The 14,957-nt window shown below is 43.9% G+C and overlaps 1 protein-coding gene across 1 annotated transcript in view; it reads right to left on the reverse strand.

Annotated features, from left to right (window-relative positions):
* The window catches only part of klhl32 (kelch-like family member 32), a 35,589-nt gene extending 20,632 nt beyond the window's left edge, over positions 1–14,957 (reverse strand). The window contains exons 1-3 of the mRNA XM_024401886.2: positions 14,711–14,957; positions 2,621–2,718; positions 1,448–1,628 (exon numbers count right to left, since the gene is read on the reverse strand). Of these exons, the coding sequence (XP_024257654.1) occupies positions 1,448–1,628; positions 2,621–2,643 (204 nt within the window). The 5' untranslated portion in view covers positions 2,644–2,718; positions 14,711–14,957. The remainder of the gene's footprint in view (positions 1–1,447; positions 1,629–2,620; positions 2,719–14,710) is intronic.

The raw sequence follows: 14,957 nt of genomic DNA on the forward strand, positions 1-14,957 counted from the left end.
CACCTCCGCCACGCTGACCCACAACAGTTGTGGGTGAACACGGAGTGGGTGTGTGCTTACTCCCCTCCTGTACGCCATGTTCACCCACAACTGCGTGGTCATGCACAACTCCAACACCATCATCAAGTTGGTTGACGACATGACGGGGTTAGGCCTGATCACCGGCGAAAATGGGAAGGCCAACAGGGAGGAGGTCAGTGAGCTGGCAGTGTGGTGCCAGAACAACCTCTCCCTCAATGACAGTAAGACCAAGGAGTTGATCGTGGACTACAGAAAACAGGGGGCGAGTACGCTCCTATCCACATCAACAGGGCACTAGTGGAGCAGGTCGAGAGCTTCAAGTTCCTCTGTGTCCAAAAGGACTTAAAATGGTCCACTCACACAGTCAAGAAGATGGAACGACTGTGCCACCTCCCCCTCAGGAGGTTGAAAAGGTTTGGCATGGGCCCTCAAATCCTTAAAGAGTTATACAGCTGCCAAACTGAGAGCATCTTGACTGGCTGCATCACTGCTTGTTATGGAAACTGCACCACCCTCGATCGCATGGTGCTATATAGGGTGGTGCAGAACACCCAGTACATCACTCAGGGGCCGAGCTCCCTGAGATTCAGGACCTCTATATCAGGCGGTGTGTGAAAGGGAGGCCTGGAAAACTGATAGAGACTCCAGATACCCAAGCCATAGACTGTTCACTCTGCTTCAGCACGGCAATCGGTACCGGTGCAACAAGTCTGACCTCAACAGGCTCCTGACCAGCTTCTATCTCCAAGCCATAAGACTGCTAAATAGCTACCAAAATGGCTACACAGACTTTCTGCATTGACCCTTTTATTTTATTTTTATTTTTGCACTGACTCTATGCACACTCACACACACTCCAACACACACGCACGCTTAATTTGCTCACACATACACACACACATACACACGTGCACATTACACACACAAACAATCATCAAATACGCCGCTGCTACTCTGTTAATCATATATCCTGATGCCTAGTCACCTGACACACTATACATATCTACCCCTACAACTCCAGTATCCAGTACATGGAACTGAGCCTGTCTATAGCTTACTCACTTTCTCCTGTTCTTATTATTTCTATTTCTCGTGTGTTTTTGTTCTGATTTATAGTACTAGTGATATTGATTATTTCTTTGTTGGGAAAGAGCTTGCAAGACAGGCATTTCACTGTACTTGTGCAAGTGACAATACAACTTGAAACTACACTCTTAGAAAACAGGGTTCCAAAAAGGGTTATTCGGCTGTCCCCATAGGAGAACCCTTTTTGGTTCCAGGTAGAACACTTTTTGGTTCCATGTAGAACCCTCTGTGGAAAGGTTCTACCTAGAAGCTAAAGAGTTCTTCAAAGGGTTCCCCTATGGGGTCAGACAAATAACCATTTTTTCTAAGAGTGTAGTGTCCTCCCCAGGCCCAAACTCACCCGGAAGTAATCGCTGCACGCCGCCAGCACTGCTTTATGGGCGTGGAACTTCTGGTCGCCGGCGACCAGGGTGACATCACAGAGTAGGCCATCCTTCCTCTGCTGGTTGAGGGCGGAGAGGACGGAGTCCTGGTGAGACTTGGACTGGCATAGCCTCTGGTCTGTTACCAGCTGCTGCCCACTGGGAGGGAGGGACAGAGGGAAGAAAGGAGCGGGAGAGAGAGTGAGGGAAAGGGAGAGATATCAGTCAAGGCTGTGGGAATATCTCTGTCTCTCGTCTCTCTGCTCATCTCAGTCATTTAGCAGATGCTCTTATCCAGAGCGACTTACAGGAGCAATTAGGGTTAAGTGCCTTGCTCAAGGGAACATGGACATATTTTTCACCTATACAAGTGAGCGATTCAAACCAGCGACCTTTCGTTACTGGCCCAACACTCTTAATCGCTAGGCTACCTGCCGCATCTCCTTGTTTGTGTCTCTTGTTCTCCTAGCTGTCCATTTCATATGTCTGTTTATTAGTCAACTAGCTGTCAGTCCTTTTTTCTGCCTGTCTGCAGTTTGGTCTGTCACTACAAATTACTAAATACTACTGAAGGTATGCGAACACAAGTCTGGTGTGTGTGTGTGTGTGTGTATCAGGGTTCGTGGTGAAGCACTGGAGCCCCCTGCTGGCCACCTCTAAGGCCCAGCAGCTGTAGTTCAAGATTGTCAACGGGCTGCTCCTCCCTAACTCTCTGTCCAGGCTGGACAAGGCCCCGAGGAACAGCCTGCCCTTCTACCTACAGTGTGTGTGGCCTGACAGAGTAATAGCCCAGGAATGAGGAACAGGTAGAGGCAGAGTCACGATTCTAATCTGACAGAGAAGTGTGTGTGTGTGCGGGGGGGCTTTGACTGCTCTTACCACACCTGCCAACATGCTGCCCCACTGAAGCTTAGACCAGCCATGCCAAACTAAGGTTGGTCAGTAGTTAGTTAACTGTAGTATATGGGGTGAGCTAACACTGCAGATGGCATTGCAAACTCTCGAAGGGCAAAATGAGTCTCACACCCGATTACAAAATGCTGGAAACAGTTGTAGAGCTGTGTGTGTGTGTGTGTGTGTGTGTGTGTGTGTGTGTATATGTTTCACTTGTGGTCATGTGCGTGTACAGAGTCACCAGTTTACAGATTTACCTGACACAAGGTTCAGATGGCATGCTCCCGAAGAAGGAGAGAAGAGGTGGAACAGTATTCTGTGATTCCTGAGGGCTGCAGTTACTTCCTGCATTAGCCTGGAAAGAGAAACAGAGAAGGCACATTTCAATCAACTAACTGCTAACCCCTAATACAAAGCAGACTGAAAGTCCACCTGAAACTGAGAGGCACTTCAGCTTAATGAATAGAATGACGAAGACACTTTGTGTATTAGCCATCGGCCAAGAAAGACCACAACCTGGGCTTCCAACTGACACTCTGTGGCTAAGAATAGAATATGTTTCTAAACACATCTACGTTAATGTGGCTGCTACCACGATTACGGATAGTCCTGAATGAATCGTAAATAAGGATGAGTGAGAAAGTTAGACGCACAAATATCAATGGTGAGAGGTTAGAGTTCCATTGGATAATTTTTGTATTTGTATTTATTATGGATCCCCCAGCTACTCTTCCTGGGGTCCAGTGAAAGTAAGGCAGTTTATACAATTTTAAAACATTACAATACATTCACAGATTTCACAACACACTGTGTGCCCTCAGGCCCCTGCTCCACCACTACCACATATCTACAGTACTAAATCCATGTGTATGTATAGTGCGTATGTTATCGTGTGTGTGTGTGTGTGTGTCTGTGCCAATATTTGTGTTGTTTCACAGTCCCCGCTGTTCCATAAGGAGTTTTTAAAATCTGATTTACTAAATTTTACTGCTTGCATCAGTTACTTGATATGGAATAGAGTTCCATGTAGTACTGCGTGACTCCCATAGTCTGTCCTGGACTTGGAGACTGTGAAGAGACCTCTTGTGGCATGTCTTGTTGGGTATGCATGGGTGTCCGAGCTGTGTGCCAGTATAATATTTGTGTGTCCAACTTTCTCATTATTCACTTCAATTCAATTAATTCAGCATTACCTGTAATAATGGTAGCGTCCACATTCATGTAGAAGGGTTTACAAACATATTCTATTCTTATTTACAATAAAAGTGACTCCAAAAAAAAAAAAAATCACACAATATATAATTTACCATTCATTTCCATTGGGTACAAAATGATCTGAAACACAACCAAAACAAACAAAAAATGCATCAAACATGTGTAGTCACAAGCTTGATGTAGTCAATGCGTGCTAAGAATATGGGACCAAATACTTCACTGTTTACTACTTTAATACACATAAGTGAATTTGTCCCAATACTTTTGGTCCCCTAAAATGGGGGGACGATAATTTCAAGACAGTTCACACGAAATGGATGAAAATACCCTCAAATTAAAGTTGACAGTCTGCACTTTAACTTAGTCATTGTTTGATTTCAAGTATAGAACCAAAAGATTTAAAAAATGCTTTACTGTCCCAATAAAGCCACTGCAGGGCCTGGCGGGGCTATTTTAGATTAAAAATAAATAAAACAATGTTTTTAAATCAAATCCAATTTTATTTGTCACATACATGGTTAGCAGATGTTAATGCAAGCGTAGCGAAATGCTTGTGCTTCTAGTTCCGACAATGCAGTAATAACCAACAAGTAATCTAGCTAACAATTACAAAACTACTACCTTATAGACACAAGTGTAAGGGGATAAAGAATATGTACATAAAGATATATGAATGAGTGATGGTACAGAGCGGCATAGGCAAGATACAGTAGATGGTATTGAGTGCAGTATATACATATGAGATGAGTATGTAAACAAAGTGGCATAGTTAAAGTGGCTAGTGATACATGTATTACATAAGGATGCAGTAGATGATATAGAGTACAGTATATATGTATACATATGAGATGAATAATGTAGGGTATGTAAACATTATATTAGGTAGCATTGTTTAAAGTGGCTAGTGATCTATTTTACATCATTTCCCATCAATTCCCATTATTAAAGTGGCTGGAGTTGAGTCAGTGTGTTGGCAGCAGCCACTCAATGTTAGTGGTGGCTGTTTAACAGTCTGATGGCCTTGAGATAGAAGCTGTTTTTCAGTCTCTCGGTCCCAGCTTTGATGCACCTGTACTGACCTCGCCTTCTGGATGATAGCGGGGTGAACAGGCAGTGGCTCGGGTGGTTGTTGTCCTTGATGATCTTTATGGCCTTCCTGTAACATCGGGTGGTAGAGGTGTCCTGGAGGGCAGGTAGTTTGCCCCCGGTGATGCGTTGTGCAGACCTCACTACCCTCTGGAGAGCCTTACGGTTGTGGGCGGAGCAGTTGCCGTACCAGGCGGTGATACAGCCCGACAGGATGCTCTCGATTGTGCATCTGTAGAAGTTTGTGAGTGCTTTTGGTGACAAGCCGAATTTCTTCAGCCTCCCGAGGTTGAAGAGGCGCTGCTGCGCCTTCTTCACGATGCTGTCTGTGTGGGTGTACCAATTCAGTTTGTCTGTGATGTGTACGCCGAGGAACTTAAAACTTACTACCCTCTCCACTACTGTTCCATCGATGTGGATAGGGGGGTGTTCCCTCTGCTGTTTCCTGAAGTCCACAATCATCTCCTTAGTTTTGTTGACGTTGAGTGTGAGGTTATTTTCCTGACACCACACTCCGAGGGCCCTCACCTCCTCCCTGTAGGCCGTCTCGTCGTTGTTGGTAATCAAGCCTACCACTGTTGTGTCGTCCGCAAACTTGATGATTGAGTTGGAGGCGTGCGTGGCCACGCAGTCGTGGGTGAACAGGGAGTACAGGAGAGGGCTCAGAACGCACCCTTGTGGGGCCCCAGTGTTGAGGATCAGCGGGGTGGAGATGTTGTTGCCTACCCTCACCACCTTTTAGTAGCCTATTCGCCAAATGCGATGTGATGCACTTGATTCAGTTTCCCTGCATCCCGGGGAGGTGAAGTGTTCCCATTTTGAACCATTTTCTTTGTCTGAAGATACAAATTCTTTAAATCTCTTTTAAATAATTTCATCTCCCCAGAGAGCTAAATCAGGTGCACCTGTAGGCATATCGCTGGCCAATCAGATCGCCATGTCTACAGCAGCTACCACAAGCCCACGGCAAATTTGATTGGAAATATAACTTTTCCCTGTGGTTCTCTGCCCATGCACCATAGTTAGGCCATTGATCATTTAATTGATATCACACAATACATTGTAGGTGCACATGATCTCCTGCGCCCAGCAGAGAATTGCACTTGTCTTGCATTTTGACTAAGAAAGTGATCTTAACTAAGAAAAGGCTGTTGGCCACTGTTGTAGTCTATACAGTATGACCTATTATATGTATTAATTAGCGGTTCATTTGATGTTGTTTAATATGCAGCATGAAACCTAACGCAAACCTGATCTACTTTGATTGGCCTCCGTGACAGTGACTAAATGGTTACGTTTGTGGCCGTCTAGCCTGCTATCTCCTGGTCGCCGAGCCAGTGACCTGATAGGTTGCCAAGTCATATCAGGGCATTATGTTCTAGTCTCAGTCTCATTAATTCAACTAGGCCTATGGTTTATTATGTGTCTAGTTGCATGTTTAGATTCGTTTAGTGAGACTCCCATGAGCTACTGCACATGCAGCAGCTACTCTTCCTGGGGTCCACATAAAACATACAAATACATGACAAACTACAGAGCAGTAATGGACAAGAACAAAAGAGATACACATTTAAATAAAAACAAGAGAGTTACAAAGAAAGTCACCAAGAGACAACAAAAATACAATGCACACACTACTCATATACACTGTGTGTACAAAACATTATGAACACCTGCTCTTACCATGACTTAGACTGACCAGGTGAATCCAGGTGAAAGCTATGATCCTTTATTAATGTCCCTTGTTAAATACACTTCAAATCAGTGTAGGTGAAGGGGAGAAGACAGGGTAAAGAAGGATTTTTAAGCTTTGAGACAATTGAGACATGGATTGTGTATGTGTGCCATTCAGAGGGTGAATGGGTAAGACAAAAGATTTAACTGCCTTTAAACAGGGTATGGTAGAAGATGCCAGGCACACCGGTTTGATTGTGTCAAGAACTTCAACGCTGCTGGGTTTTTCATGCTCAACAGTTTCCTGTGTGTATCAAGAATGGTTCACGACCCAAAGGACGTCCAGCCAACTTGGCACAACTGTAGGAAGCATTGGAATCAACATGGGCCAGTATCCCATTCCCTGTGGAATGGTTTCGACACCTTGTTGAGTACATGCTCCAAAGATATAGGCTGTTCTGAGGGAAAAACCAGGATCTCAGACTGGGGGTGAAGGTTCACCTTTCAACAGGACAATGACCCACAGCCAAGACAACGCAGGAGTGGCTTCGGTATAAGTCTCTGAATGTCATTGAGTGGCTCAGCCAGAGCCTGGACTTGAACACCTCTGGAGAGACCGGAAAATAGCTGTGCAGCAATGCTCCCCATCCAACCTGACAGAGCTTGAGAGGATCTGACGAGAAGAATGAGAGAAACTCTCCAAATACAGGTGTGCCAAGCTTGTAGCGTCATACCCAAGAAGACTTGAGGCTGTAATCACTGGCAAAGGTGCTTCAACAAAGTACTGAGTAAAGGATCTGAATACTTATGTAAATGTGATATTACAGTTTTTTAATTAAATAAATTAGCAAACATTTGTTTTGCTTTGTCATTATGGGGTATTGTGTGAAGATTGATAAGGGTAAAATAGTGTTTTAGTACATTTCAGAATACGGCTGTAACGTAAGAAATGCTTTCCGAATGCAACGTAAATATGTTTGAAGTGTACGTAAATAGATTATACAAGTGGTTAGGCATTTTGAACTCACAAATGTTTCATAAAAAGACTAGAATAGAAGTAGTCAATTTCTCTACAACAATGAAAGACTATCATGCATGTTGATGTTAGTTCTGTGTGTGCAGTTAAGGGCAGGGTGTGCTGCTTTGTTTTGAGACAGCTACAGCTTTGCTAGGTCTTCCTTTGCTGCACCTGACCATATAACCGGATAGTAATTGTGGTAAATTTCAAGGATTATTCACACGCATTTCAATGTTCATTGCCTTTTCTTGCAAACTACAAAATAAAGGGGTACAGCCGTGTACAAACGGTAGAAAACGGGAGAGCGATATACCCAACTCAACATGAGGTTAATGCTGTGCCAACTCTGGGTGATGACATCACAGCCAGGTAAACACCAATGTCCATAATAGCCATGCTCCCACGAATAGTAATACTACTATACTTCAGTTAAGTACACCACCTATTCAGTAGGAATTATTTATATAGTGTCCACACCATAACACTACTCTCCCCTTAATGTATTTTTACTTCGCAGGGGGATTGAAATTAAGCATACAAGTCAACAACAACAGTGTTTCCTTTTCTTTTCCTCACAATACTTAAGAACTTGTGCTAGTGTGACTGCAACTGTAAACAAACAAAGACAAGACATTTTCCTTTCAACTATGTCTGCTTTTCAAAAACACCATGAGTCGCCGAGTCTCAACTACAGCGTCGATCTGTCAGGAGCCGTGTGACTATGCTGTGATCTGCGCCGTACTCCTGGTGTCCCACGAGACACAGGTGAGGCGTGTCCCAGTGGAGCTGGCTCTGAGGGCACAGGAGTGGGTTGGGTGTTTGAAAGAGAGTCCATCACCCTCTCCTGGAGCCACTGAATGCCCCTGTTCCTCAGAAACAGTTCCCTGTGGTGTTTGAACTTGTGCACTATCACCCACTTTGGAGCAAAGCTCTGTAGCATTAGTGAAGATATCCGCTTGATCATATCACAGATCCAACACTATTAGAATAGACTCTAGTTGGTTGAGTGATTAACCTGGGTCATGTTACAGGTAATTAGTCACAGTTCCTCTTGAGCGCTTGGTGGCCCATAGCAGCACCCTGAAAGAAGAGGCTTCAGATGAGGCAGGTGAACCTGCAACCACAGCACTTCTACTTCAATTTTGTCATGAGATCCTCTCTGAGCTTTACAGGAATATGGCTCGGAATATATACAGCAACACCTCCCCCGTAGACATTTTATAGATGTTATATCTTTGTATTCCTACTGCTGTATCATCGAAGGTGCTGTAAAAGTGAGTCTCGGAAATGTCTCATACTAAATATTGATATTATCTAAGATTAGCAAATGACTAATTTCATGAACTTTGTTTGAGGCTACATACATAATCAGTGCACGCAACAGAACAGTGTACTGTCTACACTCAGTTTGTTGTTTTTATGAAATAGTTCTCTTTTAAATCATAGCTAAATTTATTGCTATGGATTCTGAGACGCAGTTGGCCTTTAAGGCTGGGACTGCATGTTTGTGTTCCGGATTCCTGTTAAGTAGCAGGTGGTTGCTAGCCCTCATTAAAACGAAGCAGGCTAACGCTAGCAGTGCTAGCCCACTGGTGTTTTCATCCACGGCTGGGCACAAATGCTTTAGTGTGAGATGATTTCCACACAATCACAAGATGGAGATGAGGTGTAACTGAAAACTGGACAGGGATTTGTCAGCACTAAATCAAATCAAATTGTATTTGTCACATGCGGTGAAAACAACAGTGAACAGTGAAATGCTTACTTACAAGCCCTTAACCAACAATGCAGTTTTAAGAAAATACCAACACAAAAAAAGTAAGAGATAAGAATAACAAATAATTAAAGAGCAGCAGTAAATAACAATAGCGGGGCTATATACAGGGGGTACCGGTACAGAGTCAATGTAATTGAGGTAATATGTACATGTAGGTAGAGTTATTAAAGTGACTATGCATAGATAATAACAGAGAGTAGCACCAGCGTAGAAGGGAGGGGGGGCAATGCAAATAATAGCCATTTGATTAGCTGTTCAGGAATCGTATGGCTTGCGGGTAGAAGCTGTTTAGAAGCTTCTTGGACCTAGACTTGGTACTACGATACATCTTGCCGTGTGGTAGCAGAGAGAACAGTCTATAACTAGGGTGGCTCGAGACTGACAATTTTTTGGGCCTTTCTCTGACACCGCCTGGTATAGAGGTCCTGGATGACAGGAAGCTTGGCCCCAGTTATGTACTGGGCCATACACATTACCCTCTGTAGTGCTTTGCAGTCGGAGGCCGAGCAGATGCCATACCAGGCAGTGATGCAACAAGTCAGGATGCTCTCGATGGTGCAGCTGTAGAACCTTTTGAGGATCTGAGGACCTATGCCAAATATTTTCAGTCTCCTGAGGGGGAATAGGTTTTGTCATGCCCTCTTCACTACTGTCTTGGTGTGCTTGGACCATGTTAGTTTGTTGGTTATGTGGACACCAAGGAACTTGAAGCTCTCAACCTGCTCCACTGCAGCCTTGTCGATGAGAATGGGGGAGTGCTCGGTCCTCTTTTTCTGTAGTCCACCATCATCTCCTTTGTCTTGATCACGTTGAGGGAGATGTTGTTGTCCTGGCACCGCACTGCCAGTTCTCTGACCTCCTCCCTATAGGCCGTCTCATCGTTGTCGGTGATCAGGCCTACCACTGTTGTGTCATCAGCAAACTTAATGATGGTGATGGTATATGCACCACCATCAAGCAGAAAAAGAGGACGAGCACTCCCCCAAGAGATCCTCCGACTGCTCGCTGGGCTGCGAGAAAAGGATAACCTGCTTTCTAAGTACACAACCTTGCTGTAGCCCAGGCAAACCGAATCTCAGTTATAAATGCCTCCTATAGCAAAGCTGTTGAGTCGGGTGGAGTTGATCTGCCCCAATCCAACGGACAGATGTTAAGCTCAACTCTGCAGCTCAACTCTGCAGCTCATGTGACACTGGACACTCGCAAGGCATAGGAGATAGGTAAGGCAGTCTGGCCACCCTTCATCTATCCGAGAAGATCTAATCCAGCTATCAAAGTTTTGGTCGACTTGAGACGGACCTACCAGCCCCGGGAATCAGCACGGATCCTGGGAGTATACCACCAGCCGGTGGCCGCTTAGTGGCACCCTTCCCCCATGGCCACCACAGCTCAGGAGGTTGCTGACTCAAGACAGAAGGGTCTTGGGCCATCTTCAACCTTCCTGGTGTTTCCGACGCCATCAGAATTTCGTGATTACGATCTTCTCGCTAGCACAGGGAAGAGAATAATTATCTCCTTCCCCCTCCCGTGCTATCGGAAGGGTTTGGGAACATTTCAGCCGACTCGTTGCTCTAAACGAGTACCTGAAGAAACTTTTAAAAGTTTTTAAAAAAGAGACGGGACTCATCCTAACCGCAGGGGTTCCAGGATTATTTCCAGTGACATCACAAACTGTTTTAGAGACCGACTGACAGGGTCTGGTAGTGCTGCAGTCCTCCCTGTCACAATAAACACCACAAGACTTGGAAAGCATATCAACTCCTGTAGAAATGGCACTATGGTTATTGTGAGTAACCTAATTCATGTTCCTCTAACGCTGCCTTCTAGTGAGTTTATACAAATTGTCACATCCTACCACTGATTGAATATGGAGCTTTTAAAATGTTAGAGAAATCACTAGTAAAACCTTTCTCGTGAATTACCTCATTACTGAGCGCAAAGTTGATTGCATGTTCCTCACAAAAACACAGATGTCTTCAGACTGTAGTGCCACTCTTATTGAAGCCTCCCACCCAGACCACAGATTTTTATACTATCAGAAAAGGGAAAAGGGTCAGGGGACAGCCTCTATTTTTACTAATGCTCTCAGCTGCAAAAACATTTCATTTGGCTTTGGGTCTTTGGAGCATCATGCTATACTGTTTAAATGTCAGCCACCAGTGCTGGCTATAACCCTGTATATGCCACCAAAGTACTGCCCCAATTTCTTTACTGATTTCTCTGAACTACTGTCCTTGAGAACTATGATAAAATCATTGTGCTGGATGATTTCAATATTCATGTTGACAAAGAGACTGACCTCAAGGCCACTGAATTTATAAATCTTTTGAGCTCTGTGTACTTTATCCAACAAGTGACCTGGCCCCCCCATAACCGTGGCCATACTCTGGACCTGGTTATTAACAAAGGGGTTTTCTATTGACATATCCTCTATTGTTGATGTTGCTTTATCTGATCACCACAGTGGATTTTTCACTACCTTGTTGCCCATAGCACAGGGTAATAATGAACGCATTATTAAGAAATGCTATCTTACCTCTGAAGTTGCTACAGATTTTTTTTAAATTCACTGTATCACAATTCCAGTGGGTCAGACGTTCACTTACACTAAGTTGACTGTGCCATTAAACAGCATGGAAAATTCCAGAAAATGATGTCATGGCTTTACAAGCTTCTGATAGGCTAATTGACATTATTTGAGTCAATTGGAGGTGCACCTTTTGATGTATTTCAAGGCCCACCTTCAAACTCAGTGCCTCTTTGCTTGACATCATGAGAAAAATCAAAAGAAATCAGCCAAGACCTCAGAAAAATAATTGTAGGCCTCCACAAGTCTGGTTCATCCTTGGGAGCAATTTCCAAATGCCTGAAGGTACCACGTTCATCTGTACAAACAATAGTACGCAAGTATAAACACCATGGGACCACGCAGCCATTATACCACTCAGGAAGGAGACGGGTTCTGTCTTCTAGAGATGAACGTACTTTGGTGCGAAAAGAGCAAATCAATCCCAGAACTACAGCAAAGGACCTTGTGAAGATGCTGAATGAAACAGATACAAAAGTATCTGTCCACAGTAAATCAAGTCCTATATCGACATAACCTGAAAGGCCGCTCAGCAAGGAAGAAGCCACTGCTCCAAAACCGCCATAAAAAAGCCAGGCTACGGTTTGCAACTGCACATAAATGATTCAATCTGCTATTATTCTGACATTTCACTTTCTTAAAATAAAGTGGTGATCCTAACTGACCTAAGACAGGGAATTTACTAGGATTAAATGTCAGGAATTGTGAAAAACTGAGTTTAAATGTATTTGGCTAAGCTGTATGTAAACTTCTGACTTCAACTGTATGTTACCCCTTGGCAGCGTTATCAGAAAGCATGGCATTGATTTTCACTGCTACCTAGACGATACACAGCTTTACATTTCTGTATCACCAGAGCCATTTCTGACCCATCCATGATTTTATTACAAGCAGGCTTGACTACGTTAATGCTTTCCTGTCTGGTCTAACCAAGAAAGCCATTGGTTAACTGCAAAACATACAGAATGCTACACACATTACACTGGTTTCAAAGTCTCTGCACTGGCTGCCTGTGCATTTTAGAATACATTTTAAGATTATTCTATTGGTTTTTAAATCATCCCACAATTGTGCACCCCAATACATATCAGTCATGCTTTTGAGTTATGTACCCAGTAGGTAGCTCAGGTCCTCTGGCACTGGCATTTTAGCTATCCCAAAGCCTAGGACCAAGAGGCATGGAAAGGTAGCCCTTAGTTACTATGCCCCCAGCCTCTGGAATAGCCTGCCAGAGAATCTGATGGGGGGCTGAAACTGTGGACACATTTAAAAGAGACACCTTTTTAGCTTTGCTTTTACTTAGGGTACTTTTTTATTTTTTATTATTCAGTTTGCTCGTTTTTCTTGTTATTCTTTTGTTTTTTTATCCTCTTATGTTGTTTGTGTAGTGATATATATATATATATATATATAAAACCCTTTCCTGGGTAGCTTATATAAAACTGAAATCATTATAATACGCTGTATTTCTAATCATTGTATTTCTCACAATAACTAATTCTATTTCTGATTTTATTGCAGATAATGTTCAGCAGATGCCTTAATCTGCTTGAGTTCAGCCGCAGCAGGGTGACACTTCTGCATAGATGTCTTGCTGGACTGTTGGTCTCTTCTGATGAGGGTGTTTTCCTGTTAGCATGGGTGGGTGGTGAGGTAAGGGATGCTGTCCACTCTGGAAGGGGCCCAATGGTGCGGGCTGGTGTTGGCCTCTCTGGATGGGGCCCGATTGTGTAGGGTGGAGTGGTGCTGGTCTCTCTGGGTGGCTGATGGTCATGATCTTGGAGCATGTATGGCAGAGTTCCTCTTATTTTGGTTTTTGCTTTGTCCCAGAGCAGTTTCTTTCAGTTTCCTAGCAAAGACGTTGACACCTGTTTTTTTTCAAGTGTATTAGGTCGTACATCAGCTGGGGGTGAATATCAAAGGGATTGTTCTTTAGGGAAACATTGTCCAAGAGAGCTCAGCTTTGTTGCTCGGAATAATGTGGAAGGGCACATCTCCATGTGGCAACAGGGTGGACATAGTAATTTTGACTGCAACATGCTGCATTGCAGGAGGTACATGTCCTTGCATTGCCATCAAATCATTGATAAATCATGTTAAAATGCAAGAGTCATGGATTTACAAAGGCCTACAAAACAATTTGGCCTGTAATGTGAAATCACGTCAGATGGCCTGTTGTGTGCGATCGATTACATTAAGGTAGGATACGCTATGCATTTGTGATAATTTAATGATTATCTGAGTGCATCAATTTTGGCCCACCTACATTTTTTTGCTGGCCCAGCCACCAATAGATTTCTGTCTACACCACGGGTTCACGGAGTGACCTTCAGATGCATGACCATAGGAATCAAGAACGAGAGAGAGTGACGGGATACCACATTACACATCTGTCCTGTCCAATACCTGCCTTTTATGCTGCTCCAGTGAAAATGCCACTTCTCGTTTTTCAAGCTTTGGACAAGTAGCCTAGGTTGGATTATATGCTAACCTACTTTGCTGTACCATATTTTATTGCCAAACATAATGTCCATACATGACTCGCGAATTGAACGATGTTTGATGGTTAACACGATATGGCCATGTTTATACATGGATAACGTAGCCTACAATTGACATCGCATGAAAAGTACGCGCTGGTAGATTAAATAGAAGCAGGCCGGCGGTGGTGAGTATTTAATCAGTGCCGCTTGAGCCCGTTTCAGCCGAGGAGTCCGCAGGCCTTGGTCATCCCCTCTTAAATATCAGAGCTGTCAAACGTTTCCTAGCAACAAGGCAGCGGATCGTTCGGCCGAGAGAGAAAAAAAACACACGGGGTATTTGGGATAAACCCCGGTCTCACCAAAGTGTCCTGACCGCATAAACCTAGTCTCCGAATTGAACCCAAAATATATTTCCCGGTATAAATATGCACTTCTCGCATTTAATAACCACCCAAACCACGTATGCAGAGATTCTCCTGATGATGCACACCCAACGAGTTTACGCACCTCATACGACTGTTCTCTGGCCCTGTCCCCTCAGCGGTTCCGCTTTGTTGACAATCTGTTTTCTCCCATTTGATATCCGTTCGTGTTGCATTTGTGGTGAGCAGTTGAAACGAGTGCTGGTAAACAAGTTGGTCTGCGGTTTTACAGTCAGTTGTCTTGGACACTTGAGATGGTTACATTGTATTAGCTAAATTGTCACATTCAAACCCCTCCTCTTGATGTGGTCACATGCATTCGGTCATGTGGT

The sequence above is a fragment of the Oncorhynchus tshawytscha genome, linkage group LG03 (genome assembly GCF_018296145.1).
Source record: "Oncorhynchus tshawytscha isolate Ot180627B linkage group LG03, Otsh_v2.0, whole genome shotgun sequence".
In the NCBI taxonomy this organism is placed as follows: domain Eukaryota; kingdom Metazoa; phylum Chordata; class Actinopteri; order Salmoniformes; family Salmonidae; genus Oncorhynchus; species Oncorhynchus tshawytscha.